This window comes from Mercenaria mercenaria, chromosome 2, assembly GCF_021730395.1.
Source record: "Mercenaria mercenaria strain notata chromosome 2, MADL_Memer_1, whole genome shotgun sequence".
Classification (NCBI taxonomy): Eukaryota; Metazoa; Mollusca; class Bivalvia; order Venerida; family Veneridae; genus Mercenaria; species Mercenaria mercenaria.
In genome coordinates this window covers 19,621,648-19,639,855 of record NC_069362.1, presented here as the reverse complement: position 1 = coordinate 19,639,855, position 18,208 = coordinate 19,621,648, and the positions used below count along the sequence as shown (strand labels likewise).

The 18,208-nt window shown below is 35.2% G+C and overlaps 1 protein-coding gene across 1 annotated transcript; it reads right to left on the bottom strand.

Annotated features, from left to right (window-relative positions):
* Nucleotides 1–11,728: 11,728 nt before the first annotated feature.
* On the bottom strand, nt 11,729–13,716 carry LOC128548946 (uncharacterized). The gene is made up of 4 exons (XM_053524712.1): nt 13,525–13,716; nt 13,031–13,096; nt 12,345–12,422; nt 11,729–12,019 (listed from the first exon to the last, which is right to left on the bottom strand). The coding sequence occupies exons 1-4, from the start codon at nt 13,714–13,716 to the stop codon at nt 11,729–11,731; spliced, it is 627 nt and encodes a 208-aa protein (XP_053380687.1).
* Between the last annotated feature and the right edge of the window lie 4,492 nt (nt 13,717–18,208).

Sequence of the window (18,208 nt, the reverse complement as noted above, 5' to 3'; positions counted from 1 at the left end):
GTGTTAAAGGGTTTCAAATAGACAACCCCGAAAAACCATTTAAAAATCCTTTTTACCCCCCGCAAAAAATAACTGTTACATTTTAATTTAACTTTATTTGGGGAAAATCTTTGAACATTTCCCCGAATATTTATAATTTTTTGCCAAATGAATGGGGATTTTTTACCTTTTAAGTTTATATCTAATGATAGAAAATTTAAGTGAAAAAATGCTCTTGGACAGTTTTCAAACGTAAATCCAAAATAAACCCCCCCAAATAATTTTAAAGGTCCTAATTTATGTTTAAAAATTTAAAACACCCAAATTTATAAAATATTTAAATTTTAAAAATTTTTGCACAACCCTATTTTACAACCCCAAAATTTTTAATTTTGCTTTTTTTTAAAATTATTTTTTGTTTTTTTCCGAGGCCCAAAGCGTAAATTTTTTTGGCGCTGGTGCCCTTTTTGGGGTTTTTCGGGTTTCATTGGGTTTGGGGTTGGGCTGGGGGGCCTTTTTCCCTTTACCAAACAAACCCCGGGGTGTGCCCCCCGTAAAACACAAAAGTAGTTGGAATTCTGCATATTTTGATATGTTTTTTGTGAGCATGTTGTAAAAAATATTCAAAAATAGTTGGGTTGGACAATATTCTTGCGTTTTGTTCCCGATTATTTTCATTGACCTCGATTTTTTTTTCCCCCTTTTTATCCCCAATTATGTAGGGCGAGGACTAAAAGAGTGTGGGTTCTAGAAAATTGCTTTTTTTCCAAGACTCAGTTGAAAGGGAAAAATTTTCGGTTCGCCCTCGCAAAATTTTAAAATTTGGGGCCAAAAGCCCTTAAAGTCAAAATTTAAAGGGCGGATTTTTTTTTTTAAGTTGACTTTTGTCAAATTTTGTTACATCTGCCCTTTAAAGGGAAACCTCCTTAAAGGCATCTCCCCATTCCCCCCCCCAAAAAGTTTGAAAACCCCTTTCAACACTCTAATTTCCTAGAGCTAAAAAAAAATCGGTTGCTATGTCCCCCTTTGTTAAATTATATCCGGGGGGCCCAACTTCAAAAGAAAAAAAAATTTGGAAATTACATAAATTTGGGCATAAAAAAAAAACATATGAAATTTAACACCGAAATTTTTAAGGTTTAAAAAAGAAAAATCTGTGTCCAAAAATTTTGTGTTAAAAAAAGTTTGAAAGTGTGATTTTCTGATAACATTAAAACAAGGTCAAAAAAATCAAAGAACGCAGCCACCGTACGCATTGTTCGGGTTTTTCTTTAAAAGCTCAATGCGGAACCTTAAATGATCCGACAGGGATAGGGGGTTCTAAATTGCTATAACATTTTTTTGACCAGAATGGCGGTATATTTTAGGCGATATTATTCCTATATTTTTCAGGTATTGTTCAAATGGAGAAAGGTAACAGAAAATTTTATTCTACAATGGCAAAAAAACGAAGCAGAAAGTGTTTCCTATGAGGGTTGGGGGTTTTTCGGATTGACTGGCGCATGGATCAAGGTCCCGGGTTTATTTTCCAGTACCCCTGTTTTCCGCCCCCTTTTTGGACTTGACTCAATTAAAACAAAAAAAAAAATTTTTCAAATCTATATATTTTTTTTAAAAAATTTTTTAAATTTTGATCGACGGAAGAATTAGATTTGTTTATCAGTGGGACCCCCGATTTAAATTTTGGTTATAGCAAAGGTTCGGGGGAAATAACTATTTGATTTCTCTCTTTTGTTAAAAAAATTTGTTTTTTTTCGTCCTTTGGTCTTTTTTTTTCTTTAATTCCAACCACGACATCCATCTCCAGAATATAAAGATTTTCAATTAATGTGTTGTAATCTGATAAGGTAGTCCCATCCCTTAGTGGGGTTTTCCCCGCTAAAAACTGAAGCACGGAAACATTAAAAAAATTTAAAAGTATATAAACGACGATCATTAGAAGCTCCCCATAAAGTCTTTCGCCCAATGAAACAATTTATGACATGTACAGTTTTACAAACCGATCTAAAAACTGACTTTCAGTGACCATGCGTGTGACCTACTGACCTACTTTCGTAATATTTTAGCATCAGTTTGTTATTCGAAACATGTGGCTCCGATCCAGGGTCATCATGACCCTCTTGTTTGAAAGTAAGGATTTAATTCGGGATTCAATATTATGATTACACTTGACATGGACAAAATTAGAACTTATTTATATTGACATCTATCTTGTACAGTACGCCATTTACACGATAAAACATGTCATTAGACTAAGAAAACGTCATCAAACCTTAACTACAAATAGTTAGAGATTTATTTTTCTACAACTTAACAACGTGCTAGACAACTTGGAAACATTATTATGCCACGAATACATACATTTGTTACAAGCTAACATAGTATGCCAACTTGTCGTTCTGCATTTATTTAAAATATGACTGGTCTGAGGGAAAACAAATGTAATAAAATTACTTATTGTTTTTTTTCAGTATAATACGACCAATTAAACAATAAGAATACGATTGAACCAGCATGATTAAAGCATTTACGAGCATATCTATCTCTTGGTAGGCAAACTCAAATAGGTAAATATAAGGTCTCTGTCCGAAATATTCAAGTCCAAATATAATGAAATCAAGTCAACTTACAAGGACTATTTTGAAATTTACACAGACGGTTCAAAAGATGAATCAAAGGTTGGTTGTGCTGCCACCTTCATCAGTCAAAATTACGTTTGCCAAGTAATGCAACAATATTTTCAGCCGAGGCCAAAGCTATTGATTTAGCTCTAAATTTTATATAAAAAATAGTGAAGAAAAAATTATTATCTTTTCCGACTCGCTTTCTGTTTTACAGTCAATTCATAACCGAAATATGGAAAATCCATTCATTCAAAATATTCTTCATGAACTATCTTTAAAAAGTCTTTCATATTTTGTTGGATTCCCAGTCATGTTGGTATTCATGGGAACGAGAATGCTGATATTGCAGCAAAGAAATCCCTTTCATTATCACAATCTAATTTGAAATTACCACATACCGATTAAACAAATACATTTTTTCTAAATGTCAATCGTCATGGAACAATGCTTCATTCAATAAACTCCATGATATTAAACCTTCTCTAGGGGAATGACACCAAGGGAACGGATCTGTTCGCAGGGAGGAAGTTGTTCTTTCTCGCTGTCGAATAGGTCATACCCGTTTGACTCATTCTTATCTTTTGAATAAAGATCAACCCGAATGTGTACCATGTCAAACACCGCTATCTATTAAACATATTTTAATCGACTGTGTGGACTTTGCTACACAACGCAGTACATATTATGACGTTCAATCTTTGAAAGAGTTATTATGTCTCCCCCAGGAGACATATTGTTTTTGCCCTGTCCGTCCGTCCGTCCGTACGTCACACTTCATTTCCGAGCAATAACTGGAGAACCATTTGACCTAGAACCTTCAAACTTTATAGGGTTGTAGGGCTGCTGGAGTAGACGACCCCTACTGTTTTTGGGGTCACTCCATCAAAGGTCAAGGTCACAGGGGCCCGAACATTGGAAACAATTTCCGATCAATAACTAGAGAACCACTTGACCCAGAATGTTGAAACTTCATAGGATGATTGGTCATAAAGAGTAGATGACTCCTATTGATTTTGGGGTCACTCCATCAAAGGTCAAGGTCACAGGGGCCTGAACATGGAAAACCATTTCCGATCAATAACTAGAGAACCACTTGACCCAGAATGTTGAAACTTCATAGGATGATTGCACATGCAAAGTAGATGACCCCTATCGATTTTGAGGTCACTCGATTAAAGGTCAAGGTCACAGGGGCCCGAACATTGAAAACCATTTCCGGTCAGTAACTTGAGAACCACTTTACCCAGAATGTTGAAACTTCATAGGATGATTGATCATGAAGAGTAGATGACCCCTATTGATTTTGGGGTCAGTCTGTCAAAGGTCAAGGTCACAGGGGCCTGAACATGGAAAACCATTTCCGATCAATAACTAGAGAACCACTTGACCCAGAATAATGAAACTTCATAGGATGATTGTACATGCAAAGTAGATGATCCCTATCGATTTTGGGGTCACTCCATTAAAGGTCAAGGTCACAGGGGCCTGAACATGGAAAACCATTTCCGGTCAGTAACTTGAGAACCACTTGACCCAGAATGTTGAAACTTCATAGGATGATTGGTCATGAAGAGTAGATGACCCCTATTGATTTTGGGGTCACTCCGTCAAAGGTCAAGGTCACAGGGGCCTGGACATGGAAAACCATTTCCGATCAATAACTAGAGAACCACTTGACCCAGAATGTTGAATCTTCATAGGATGATTGTACATGCAAAGTACATGACCCCTATCGATTTTAGGGTCACTCCATTAAAGGTCAAGGTCACAGGGGCCTGAACATTGAAAACCATTTCCGGTCAGTAACTTGAGAACCACTTGACCCAGAATGTTGAAACTTTATAGGATGATTGGTCATGCAGAGTAGATGACCTCTAACGATTTTGGGGTAACTTTGTGAAAGGTCAAGGTCACAGGGGCCTGAACATTGAAAACCATTTTCGGTCAGTAACTTAAGAACCACTTGACCCAGAATGATGAAACTTCATAGGATGATTGGTCTTGCAGGGTAGATGACCCCTAACGATTTTAGGGTCACTCTGTTAAAGGTCAAGGCCACAGGGGCCTGAACATGGAAAACCATTTCCAATCAATAACTTGAGAACCTCTCGACCCAGAATGTTGAAACTTCATAGGATGATTGTTCATGCAGAGTAAATGACCCCTATTGTTTTAGGGGTCACTCCGTTAAAGGTCAAGGTCACAGGGGCCTGAACATTGATAACCATTTCCGATCAATAACTTGAGAACCACTTGACCCAGAATGTTGAAACTTCATAAGATGATTGAACATGCAGAGTAGATGACCCCTATTGATTTTGGGGTCAGTCTATTAAAGGTCATGGTCACAGTGGCCTGTTCATGTAAAATCATTTTTTGGAAATAACTTGAGAACCACTTGACCTACAATGTTGAATTTTAATAGGATGATTGGACATGCAGAGTAGATGACCGCTATTTATTTTGAGGTCACTTGATCAAAGGTCAAGGTCACAGAAGCCTGAACAGTGACTTGAGAACCACTAGGCCAAGAGTGTTGAAATTTTGCCAAGTAGATGATCCGTATTGCAGCCAACCATCAGTGTCTCTTTGACTTTCGCTCCTGACCCCTATTGACTTCATGCCTATAGGACTTTGCATTGGGGGAGACATGCGCTTTTTTACAAAAGCATTTTCTAGTTTGAAAACGTTTCAGCCGGAAATATTTTATCGTTTTTAAAGCAGATAGGAATATATCAACAAGAGGGCCATGAAGGCCCTGTACCGCTCACCTGACCTATTTACCTAAAGATCATCAAGATAGTTTCATTAATATATGGTCATAAATGTGGCCTCTAGAGTGTTAACAAGCTTTTCCTTTGATTTGACATGGTGACCTAGTTTTTGACCCCACATGACCCAGATTCGAACTTGACCTAAAGGTCATCAAGATTAACATTCTGACCAAGTTTCATGAAGATACAGTCATAAATGTGGCCTCTAGAGTGTTAACAATCTTTTCGTTTGATTTGACCAGGTGACCTAGTTTTTGACCCCACCTGACCTATATTTAAACGTGACCTATAGATCATCAAGATTAACATTCTGACCAAGTTTCATTAAGATGTGTTAATAAATGTGGCCTTCAGAGTGTTAACTAGCTTTTCCTTTGATTTGACCTGGTGGCCTAGTTTGTGACCCTACCTGACCTAGATTCAAACTAGATTTTTAGATCATCATGAGTAACATTCTGACTAAGTTTCATGAAGATACAATCATAAATGTGACCTCTAGAGTGTTAACTAGCTTTTCCTTAGATTTGACCTGGTGACTTAGTTTTTGAAACCAGATGACCCAATATCAAACTCGTCCAAGATATTATCAAGGGTAACATTCTGACTAAGTTTCATTAAGATTGGGTCAAAATTGTGACCTCTAGAGTGTTAACAAGCTTTTCCTTTGATTTGACCCGGTGACCTAGTTTTTGACCCCAAATGACACAATATCAAACCCTTTCAAGATTTTATTGAGGGTAACATTCTGACTAAGTTTCATTAAGATTGGGCCAAAATTGTGTACTCTAGAGTGCTAATTAGCTTTTCCTTTGATTTGACCTGGTGACCTAGTTTTTGACCCCAGATGACCAAATATCAAACTCGTCCAAGATTTTATTGAGGGTAACATTCTGACTAAGTTTCATTAAGATTAGGTCAAAATTGTGACCTCTAGAGTGTTAAGCTTTTCCTTTGATTTGACCCGGTGACCTAGTTTTTGACCCCAGATGATTCAATATCAAATCCATCCAAGATTTTATTGACGATAACATTCTAACCAAGTTTCATTAAGATTAGGCCAAAATTGTGACCTCTAGAGTGTTAACAAGCTTTTCTTTTGATTTGACCTGGTGACCTAGTTTTTGACCCCAGATGACCCAATATCGAACTCGTCCAAGATTTTTATGAAGGTAAAATTCTGAACAAGTGTCATTAAGATTAGGCCAAAATTGTGACCTCTAGAGTGTTAAAAGTCAAATAGTTGGCCACGGACGGACGGACGGACGACGACGGACACAGGGCGATCACAAAAGCTCACCTTGAGCACTTCGTGCTCAGGTGAGCTACAAAAACTAACATTTCATATTTTTATTTACATATTGCAATATTATTATGTTACAGCTAATATTTTAACACATACGTATATACATTTTTACATAGCTGATTTTAGAAATGCTTTACATTTTTACATCAATGTTTATGCTTTATAGTTGGCGTTTGCAATATATCTTTTCGGCGATATATGACCATTTTGTGTCGATTCGCCGTAAAACCCAACTCACTCACTGTCATTCGAAAAGGAGTCTTAGCTTTATCAAGGGACAGATTTGATTTTCTAAGTATATTACGAACAAATATCTGTACTTAACTCATTGTACTATTCTGGAATAATCAATGATGTTCAGTAGCAAGTTTAAATACGGAAAAATTGATTTGTGAACTTTGCATGTCTTTTCATGTGTATGCATTTTTATATTTCTGTAACCGATATAATTTACAATTTACATTATAAAAATAAATGTTTTGAGGAATGGCTTGAAGACGTTATTTAAACTGAAAGGTAGTATAGTTTGAAACTGGACTGTTCCAAGTAGTGGACAACGTATACGAGTACGTGTTTTTTTCATCGCGTTGTAGCCCCATTATTTTGAATATAAACGTTAGAAACAGCAGGAACACGTCAGATTGATATGTCAATATAACCAGTCTTCTCCTGGGTTCTGTTTTACTTGCTTTGCTATAGAAAAATACATGTATAAATGTAGGTAGGAAACAATTGTTGCAACTCATATGTGACTGATGTAATTAAGCAACATTATAAATACATCTGCAAACTGTTACAATGCAATGTCATTTCATTTTGTTCGTTACACTTAATATACTTAATAAAGTGGCATATCTCGATTCTGTTTATTTATTGCTAGGTTGATGCTGTCTGGTTGTCATTTTTGCAGACCCCAGTTCAATAACTTGATTCATAATTATGATTTTTACACCAATATCAAAGTGTAACAATGACTGGTGCAGCCATTTCGAATGGCATTAATAGATCCACTCAGCTTTATTGGACCATTGGTCGCCAAATGACAATACATCGTGTTAATACACCAATCCACATACCTACTTCAGTCCTCTAACTAAACGAAGGTATCATTTCTACCCTGTTTCTGCATGTTATAGGAACGCATATTTTGATATTGAATCACCGTCTGTACTAAATATGTTATTAAAATAACTCAATGTCAGATATTTCGAGTACCCGTGTCATTGCTTGGTTCTAAAACAAACCAAAGCCAAAGATCCAATAGGGAAAGTATCCCAATAGTTATGACAAAAACGTGTGAACATAAGTATTAACGCACATTGCTTACTAGAATTTCAATTCCTCATAAGTCTTAACCTACCCTTGTAAAAACAGGTAACTGTTCAGAAGAAGTACCGGTCATTGGTTGTGTAAAATCTTAAGATAATACATATCCGATATCGAAGAAGTTAAAACAGATTTAGTATATACACACATGCCAAATGAATTCTTTCAAATTTGTATCAAAATACTGAATGAAATAAGTGCATTTTAACGTCATTATACTACTTTTTAGGATTATTTTGCTATTTATACGGGCGGTTCAAAAGATAACTTAAAGCTAGGCTATGGTGTTGTCAGCCACCTAAATCGATCAAAATTACGTTTGCCATGTAAAGCAACACTATTTTCAGCTGCTGTAAAAGCTTTGACCTGTGTGCACGTCTGTGTGCTGTAGGTTTCGTTTTGGGGAGGCAGCGATTTTGGTATGTGGCATTCCTTGTTTGATATTTGTCTTTGTTTTTTAGATATGGTGCCTGCTTTTTAATTTTGTCTTCTGGCAGTTTCTGTGATATGCAGGCTCTTTATCCTGAAGTCCAGGTTGTTTAGTTCTGTCCGCTGGTTTCTCGTTTAGGCCAAGCCCATTATTTTAACTGGGGACCATACGCCGCTTTTCATGGAATTACACTGAAGGTTCCAAGTGCACAGCCTTTTGAACACATCCGTGGATGTTTATGAATTGTTTGTACTTATAAAATGTTGAGTTCTGCTCAACCCGAGGCTAAAGGGCTTGGACGGTGGCATGCATTTCCACTTTACCATTACGTGTGTAAGGGACTCAACCGGCCGGGGTAATTTTATTTAGTTTCCTGTAACTTAAGGACATAGTGGGGATTATGAGTGAGTGAGATATAGTGCATGATTAAGTGATTTCAACTCTCGTGTTTTTTTTCACTTACCGTCCAGGAGGTTGTCCCAATTTATTCCTTCTATCTTTTTTTTTTTTTTTTTTTTTTTTTTTTTTTTTTTTTTTTTTTTAAATGTAATTTTGTGTATATGAATCATAATTTTAAAATTCGCTTACTTGTAAAACACTTTTGTTTGTTTAATAAGGTCATCAATTTGACTTTTGTAAATCTATGAACAGGCTTTTCTGACATGTTTACACCCCTTTTGAAAAGTCTGCCAGCTGGAAAGTCATTTGACTTTTATGTGATCCTACGAATGAATAAATCCAAGTAAATGCATTAGCGTGGCTTTCTGTTTTGAATATTCATGCTTGCTTTTTTCCACTTCCCTAACACTACACTCATTTATCTACCACTAATCCATTTTAAAGTTTGCATAAAATTCAAATGTACTTATTGTTGGGTTATTTGAAGAAGTCTGTCTGCTATATCTATCCCCTACTGTTTCCTTTTCTCGAGGGGCTGTTTTGCAATCATGCATGGATCTGTGGCTTTGTTTGAGGTGCTCTGTGCTTCCGGGAAATCTACACTAACCTTTTATTTATTTATTTTTGTCGTATGAAAATAAATATTCATTGATCCAAATTTCTATACGATAATAACTTAAAGTTTATGGTAAATATAGTCCCTCACTATATCGTGGGTTACAGGTTAATATCATGGCCCAATATGAAACACTAAATATTGCCAAATTGGACTATGTTTTGGACTATGTAGAGTTGTATACTTATGATTTCACTAGAAATTTCTTCCAACTTCTTTTATTTTATGGTGCAATCAATAAAAACTCTATCGTAATTATGGTAACAATCATTTTGTGTTTACCTCCACAGTTTTCACTTAATTAAACTGGTTTCTTCAAACTTGTTTTGTTGTTACCTCATGAAACATGTTGTCGGGTAGCAAAGCTGGATAAAAATTAACAGACGAAGAGCGCTAGGTAGAAATTGTTAGAATAAGAAATAACGGGGAGAAATAAAATTACTTTTCATTGATTATAAGCTTAATTATATACTGAAATAGGAATAGACACCCATATGTGAACGTATTTAATAAAGCTGTAATATGTTTTTCGTTATAATTTCTTGATTGACTTCTTCCTTTTTGCAATTAAAAAATGGGATAATTTCAATCAAAATCAACACTGCTATACTTACATTTCGCATCAGAAAGGGCTTGGTTCACTTATAGGTGAAAATGGCACAACATGAAATGTTGTTGAAATATTATTATAATGAATGATCAACAACTCATAATGCAAAATCTCATATTTTATTTCATTTGAAATTCTGCTGTGGCCATGGCAACCAATTGATTTTTTTTATGGAAACAGGAAAATCTCCTATAACAATTATATCAGAACGTATAATTAAGATTCACATATGCCAAGATATAACCCTAAGCAACGCCTATAATTTGAGGCCAAAAAATACGGTTGCCATGGAAACAGAGATAAAAATGAGAATATTTGCTATGTCTGCTTTTTATGGAATAAAACCAATTTATATCATTCTTTTAAAAAGTAACATAGGTACTTTGTTTGTGGAGATCATTATTCATAAATAATATAATACATTTCTGTTGCTATGGTTACAATGGAGTTGCAGTATATGCTACAATGAGACAACAATTATGACGTTTCTGGTAATTTATTGTAGAACACTTTCAGCATTTACCATTACAGGTAAAAAAATTAAAAAAATGCATCACTGAAAAGTGTTCTTCAAACAATTTTTTTATTCAAGAAATAATATAGAACAACAGAAAAACGTTTCCATGGTTACGCAGTTAATTCAGTAAACATAATACTACATAACCTCATTTAACACACAGTAATTGTTTTAGAAATTTGCCTTATTAAATGTCTTAATCGTATTAAAAGAGTTAGATGATACTAACGGCAATAATACATAATAAGGCATACAAAAACTAAATTGTTTCTACAATAATCCAATGTATGTTTTACAAATTTTACATATTTTGTGATTTCAGACAGTTAAATTAATTGTTCATGAAAAGGGAATATATGAAATTGATACTGCCGACTGGAATGATTACGTGCAGTTTGAATACTGCAGGAAATATTCGCAGATCTATATAATCTTACTGTCGTAATGACAAAATAGAAGATTCTTTTACTGGTTGTATGTGCAGATGGGAATATCCGGCCTCGAGGGTAACTGTTTAGGCGGTAATGAGGCTCCCTGCCGAGTTACCGCCTAAACAGTTACCACAGAGACGGATATTTCCATTTGCACCTATAACCAGGGAAAGTATCTTTTTCTTGCATACCAATTTCAAGAAATAATGATAATAATAAAATCAATCTAACGGCTTTCTTTTCAGAACTATTTCTTATAGCAGTGTATTTAAACAAAGCGCGGGAACTTAACGTCCGTAAACAGGAAAAACGTCGTTACATTTAAAAACAAATAACAACGTTTAGTTTCGGTTTTGTTTTATCAGCTGCAGCGTAACGTTATGAATTGTTGATAAAATAACATGATTTGAATCGAGAAATATACTATCAGGAACCAGTAGGAACTGTCAAGGTATTGAATTTTTATTCCGGTTTTTAAATAAAATATAACGTACTACATAAATCTTCTACATATATGTAGGTCGTAATACGTCATTTACAGCACGAGAGTCATCTTACACCCCGGGGTGTAAGATGGATTTTTCCAGCACCGTTAAAAATACCGGAAAGCCCCGTCTGGTATGCAAGAATGTACATTACTACCATATATCTTACAATTACAGAGCATATGATTAACAAAGATGTATTGTATACTCCCCTAAGCAGTTAATATGTACAATTTAATCACTCTCCGAATCTGAGCTGTCTATGGTAGGCGGAATAACACTGGCGTCATCAAGGTACTCGCACCAATCTCGGACTCCAATCCCATTCACATAACGCTGTTTAGCATAACTAAGAAACCATATTACAGCAGCACAGTGTGCAGACATGCCTACAACTCTTGCCCCAGACCGACATTCACAATACCATCCAATCACTTCAGACGGATTAAACTTAATCCAGAGTGTGTACTGCTCTGCAGAGATGTGGCGACTTTGCAGGCGTACACGAATAAGTGCACTGTATTCCTTGTGAACATGAATGTCTGCGTCACCTTGCAATATAACCAGGGCCCAGTTTCAGCTGATAGACTCCACATGTAAGGTTTCGAAGCTCATCCTCACTCAATCGTGGAAATTCCTCTAGCTCTGTTGCGTGCACTGGTATCCAAACAACATGGCGTTTTTCTAGCTTACCGTCTTCAATCTCAGACTTCAACGCGTTTACGTTTGCTGCCAACTGCAGCATATGCTGTGCTTGGTTCTCATCATCCTCAGTAGAGGATGAAAGTGACGGTAGTTATTTGTTGCAAACAGTACATATGATTTTAATGAAATCGCCAATAAATGGTACCTGACTGTTCGGCAACACTCGATCAAAATACTTCAATCGCTTAATTCGAGCATTTGCTGACTCAACTACCCACCTGATCTGGAAAAAAATAACCAGCAAATATTAATTTCACTGAAGAAAATAACATGATGAAAATAATCTCTAGAATACAAAAAAAGAGGGAAAATATTAGCCTATAATATGCACGTGTAGATGTATTACAGTTAGACTAATTGATTAAGTCTGATTGTTTGAAGCACATCATGGAACTTGAAAGTGTCCATAATTATTAGAAGTTTGTAATGGTTACACATTTTCTCAGCCATATTATAGGCTATGTATTATGTAGAATTAAGAATTCAACTGAGAGGTTAATTCAAAAGATAATACATTTGTTTAGAAGTTATTTTGATCATGTGATTCCCGCCAAATACTAATTCTTTTATGTGCAGCAATAGCAACACTACAATCATAAACAAATAATTTTACTCCCTTTCTATTAATATGAACATATTTTATGACATAAACGTTTTAACAAAACAAAGAATTGCAGACGACCTTTTAAGTGGTGGCTGGTTGTAATATGAGGCAGACGAAAACCTAGGCCAGATATGTATGTCTGCTAGCAGACGACACAATTAAGTGAAACTGATAGACATACTGGTATAACGAAAATATCTTTGTGACTAGTCTGCTAGTGTTGCTACCTCCGTATCAAACTGTGATTGACCTTTCCGTAAAAATGAAGGCATCTCTGTCTGTATTCCTAAGTCCTGAAGATAAAAAAAACACAAATAAATAGTTGGTAATTCTCATTTGTATGAAGGCATCTCTGTGTGTATTCCTAAGTCTGAAGATAAAAAAAACACAAATAAATAGTTGGTAATTCTCATTTGTAAATATTAAAATGATTACCTTTGAACTTTTTACCGTTACCGCCCACTAACATAATTATTACTGAATTCTGACCCAAACCTTTATGCCTTACCGATACAATTAGTATCTTGTGATGTCTAATTAAGCAACTGATAATATTTACATATTAGATTTTTATTTGCGTATACATGTTCGAATTAAAACCAGTAGAGCTATTGGTGTGCGGTGAAAAATAAAATACATTGTATTACTGAATCCAATAGCATTTCAATATAGTATGTACGTGACTGTGCATTTATAAAGTAATGTTTTAAAATATTTATACCTCTAAGAGTTGAAGGGAATCTCTGAAGCCTCTGTCGACAACAAATATGTCATCCGGGCGTATGTATGATTTTATGTCCTCCATATTCCCATTTAGTATATGGTTGAGGATTTTAGCATCACGATTCTTCCCATCCGAAAGATAAGGACCAACGACTGTAAGGTAGTATCCTGTTGTTGTAACGATAACCATCGGCTTAACTAGTGGTCTGCCTTTATGAATGCTGTACGATCTTCGTTGGAAGTGGTGGTTTTGACTCTTTTTGAATGTAAATATATGTACCATCAAGCACTAAAATTAGACGTGAAGAATCGCCAGATCCATTTGTGAATAGTGTTGTCGCCAGCTGACGTGTATGGCTCTCTATTAGGTCTTGTCTGGAAATACGCTGCAAACCAAGATCGTGGGGTACAAACTTTGCCATTAACGCCAGTCTGACGGAAGTGATGGCTCTCCGTATGCTTGACTTTGTAATGCCAAATATCATCGAAAGCAGTTTGTTGGATAGACCAGATCGCAGCTTGAAGAAAAATATTCCAAGATTTGTTCGAACATCTCTTGTCGGTGTATTTCGTATGTGACCTTCGACACAACAAAAAATATCATCGAATGCCGTCTTGCTTATTTCCCCGTCAAATCTACATATTCGTCATCAGTAAGTGACGAAAAATCAAAACGTTTGGTACATCTCTTACATGCTTCGCTCAGTTTTGTCAACAGTTCAAGAACGGTAGCGCGATTTACATAAGCTGATTCTGCCCTGTTTGCTGATTTTAGTGCATCATCTTTTAATCTACTTTCATCCATATGTACTGGGCAACATCGTGTCCCACTCTTAATTATAATGTTATGTTCAGCAAAAACTGAAAATCTAGCCTCAGCTTGAACGACTATTAATTTTGGTCCCGGCCTTTTACAGATAAAGCACCTTGAATGTGACTTTGGTGTAGCTGTAATGCTCAGCCTTACAGACGGTTGGCTTGCAATAGCACATCTTTTAGAAATTGGGGGATTAAAGTCATCATCACTATTAAGTGAGTGAGTGAGTGAGTGAGTTGGGTTTTACGGCGAATCGACATAAAATGGTCATATATCGCCGAGAAGAAGTCATATTGCAAACACCAACTGTAAAGCCTAAACATTGATGTAAAAATGTAAAGCATACCTAAAAACATCCATGTAAAAATGTAAAGAACACTATGAATAATGTAAAACATATCTAAAAGCATCCATGTAAAAATGTAAAGCATATCTAAAACAGTAATGTAAAAATGTATGTACGTGTGTGTTAAAATATCAGCTGCAAACGTAATAATATTGCAAGATGTAAATAAAAATAAGAAATGTTAGATCTTTTGATATATTCCTAACTGCTTTAAAAACGATAAAATATTTCCGACTGAAACGTTGTCAAACAATTCTCTCAAAGATTGAACGTCATAATGTACTGCGTTGTGTAGCAAAGTCCACACAGTCGATTAAAATGTGTTTAATAGTTAGCGGTGTTTGACATGGTACACATTCGGGTTGATCTTCTTCATTCAAAAGGTAAGAGTGAGTCAAACGGGTATGACCTATCCGACAGCGAGAAAGAACAACTTCCTCCCTGCGAACAAGATCACTGTTTACTTCTTCATATCTTAAGGTAGAAACAGGTTGCGATTTGTAGAAGTGCTTAAATCGACATTTATTGCAGATAACATCAGTTTCTTTGACTGTAAATGGAAAGCGTTTTACATTTGCTGTTTAAGCTGTACATTGATTTTACGTCTGCTTTTCGGGGTTGTTCGGATGTTACAGACTACACAATTGAAGGGAAGTCTAATCCCTGGCATCTGTAAAAAATATATTTCCGAGCTTAGATTACGGTATGTTACATGTTCCATCTAGATAACACATCAAAGATCTACCAAAATTATGTTTGAAAAAGAAAACAATCGTAAACAACCTTTTTTGTACATGTATAACTCCGTTTTTTGTATACATTTAGATTTATAATGAAATATTATTTTTAAAAAAGATGTACAATTGTGTATAACAAAAAAAAAAAAACAAAAAAAAAAGAATGGTAAGGAAGGTTTCGAACACACGACCCTTAGTTTGCAAGGCAAACGCTCTAACCCGTTACGTAATAATGCGGAGAAATAACACTACTTGAACGCTTTACGATCAGGCCTGCAGACGATTCACTACTATATTTTTGTCTTTATTTTTTTTTTGTACCTTTTCATGTCACTTACAGCACTTTTGATTATTACTTCAAAGGTTCATGTACTTTCTTAGGCTACAAAAATCGTGCTTGAGATTTGCCTTGCATTTTGTGAACCGCAACATCAACGGTGCAGTAGTATGATTCTATGCCGAGTAAACAGATATTATCATTGAAAAAATAAATCGTAACAAAAGGTTACCTTTATTCTTTTAAATAATGATAGGAAAGACTACCTTGTCAATGAAAAAATGACGATAATTCTGCGTTGTTTACATCGTTGACAGTTGCTACAGACGCCATTTATTGACCACAGAGATAAAGAACGGAAAGGAAATATGTCTTGGAAACGGACGTTTTTTTTCCTTTTTGAATATGGCGGCATAGCTCACCAGCGATGATTTTTGCACTTTTTGTTGGTTTCTAATGTACAAAGTAGTGGTTAAAATATTAAGACTGGTAAAGGATGCCGCCAAGGCGAAAATCATAAATAAAGGCTCAAATTTCGTAGAAAAATCCCATTTTTTTGAAAAGTGGGTCATGTTTGGAGTAATATATAAACACAACAACACATTATTTTTCAAAGTTATTTACTTTTAATTGAAGCATGTTGCTTACTTGTTACGGACAGCATTGTATCGACGTAGAATAAGTATTGTATAATACGGCTTAATTCGGTGCCATTTTCATACATAATACCCTAGTCACACATACGGCGCGGATAGCTACGTCTAGCCACGGATAGAAACGTAGTTATCCGTATCGATCCGTACCTGAGCCGTACCTTAAAGTAGTAACCCGTATCAATCTGTACCAGTCCGTACGGCTAAGGTACGGATCGATACGGATTACTACGTTTCTATCCGTAGCTAAACGTAGCTATCTGCGCCGTATGTGTGACTGTGGTATTAGTGAACCAAGCCCTTTGCAATCTTTCAGACTTTCAGGTCGCAAATATACAACAATAAATATCGAAAACAACTAGTCACAACAGCCGTATCTGGCGGGTTATATATGTCTTTACTATAAAAATGGAATATTTTAATTATTACACAATTAATTTAAATTACAAAGAATAAATATACAGCTTATTTATTATTCCTGCTGCGTTGAAACAAAACATTCAAGTACATAAAATTATTCAAGTTATATTTTCGAAAATAATATTCAACATTAAAGCCGGAACAATAACAACCAATGTTATTTCTTTAATGTAAACTCAATCATATAGTTTAACGAATAAGTTCTTACTTTTGGAAAAAATATAATGTATAACATATTATAATAATTTTACATATGTTTTAATTTGGATACATTACATCTACATGTACTTCGCAAAACAAGAGATAAACCTGAAACGAAACTTCACTTCTATAATTTTATGGATCTGTACAGTCACCGATTAAGGAAGACTGTCTTGAAGAAAATAATTGTTGCAAACAGATTTTGTATATTAGTACCAGGTAAACCCAGTTTGAAGCGTTTTTTGCCAGGGATTCATACATTTATCTTAGATGCAAATCAAATAAATGAGCATTTCCGACTTCCCTGTTCCATAATTAATTTAGAGACACACTCAAATTACCTCACTTAGAACAGATTTATATCCCATTAATTTATCAGAGGTTAGACCTCTGTATATAACAATACATTATTTTCAAATATTTCTCATTATATTTGTAATTAACCAAATCTTTGCATTTAGTTATGTGGTCCTTTACTCTAATTAACCGCTACTATAAATTACATTCTGAGACATTATCCCGCTGTTAGAAAGTAGTAAAATTATGCTTAATGGTCCCATAAACTATACTCATTTGTCAAATAATAACGATGATTGACATGTGGCGATAGGTAGATTGGTGAAAACAAACTTAAGGAACGTATATGCTTACTACTTGCGAAACTTTGACTCATCACAATTTGCTGATTGGTATTTAGATATGTAATACATGCCCGTTGCAACATCTTGATCTACTTAATGCACTCTAATGTACGCATAACGTTTTCAATTATTGTGATACATTCTAGCATAAAAGGAAAACAGAAATTATGTGGAGGGCACTCACTTCCAATCATATGGAGGATCTGTATAAAGTAGTGTAACTTGCATCAAGTACATATTGACATTTCTAAACCGAAGTTGTAGGTATTAAATTTGCTTTATAGAACAATAGGGTGGTTAGTGTAAAGATAGTAAGACAACATGGTTGTAACAAGCACAAAGATTAAAGCAACGTCAGGTCATATTTACGTACCGTTATAGAAATCACTTTTTACTACACATATTTTTCGTTAAGAATCTACCATAACGAAAAAAATGAAAAGAAAACAGGTGAAATGTCTGCTACCCTTAACATTGTGCATATTTGCACTTGTTCGCTTGCAAAAATAGCCACGAACATGAAAACCACAGAAGCACGTTTTCGACCGAATGCATTCCTTAAGGCGCAGTCTTTCAACATAAAAATGCGA

Excerpts from the sequence above, each read along its gene's own strand:
- LOC128548946 (XM_053524712.1), bottom strand. The coding sequence starts at position 13,716 with ATGGTTATCGTTACAACAACAGGATACTACCTTACAGTCGTTGGTCCT. Across the intron at positions 13,097-13,524 it reads ATTCCCTTCAACTCTTAGAG|GACTTAGGAATACAGACAGA; the intron begins GTATAAATATTT and ends TTTTATCTTCAG. Across the intron at positions 12,423-13,030 it reads AATCACAGTTTGATACGGAG|ATCAGGTGGGTAGTTGAGTC; the intron begins GTAGCAACACTA and ends ATTTTTTTCCAG.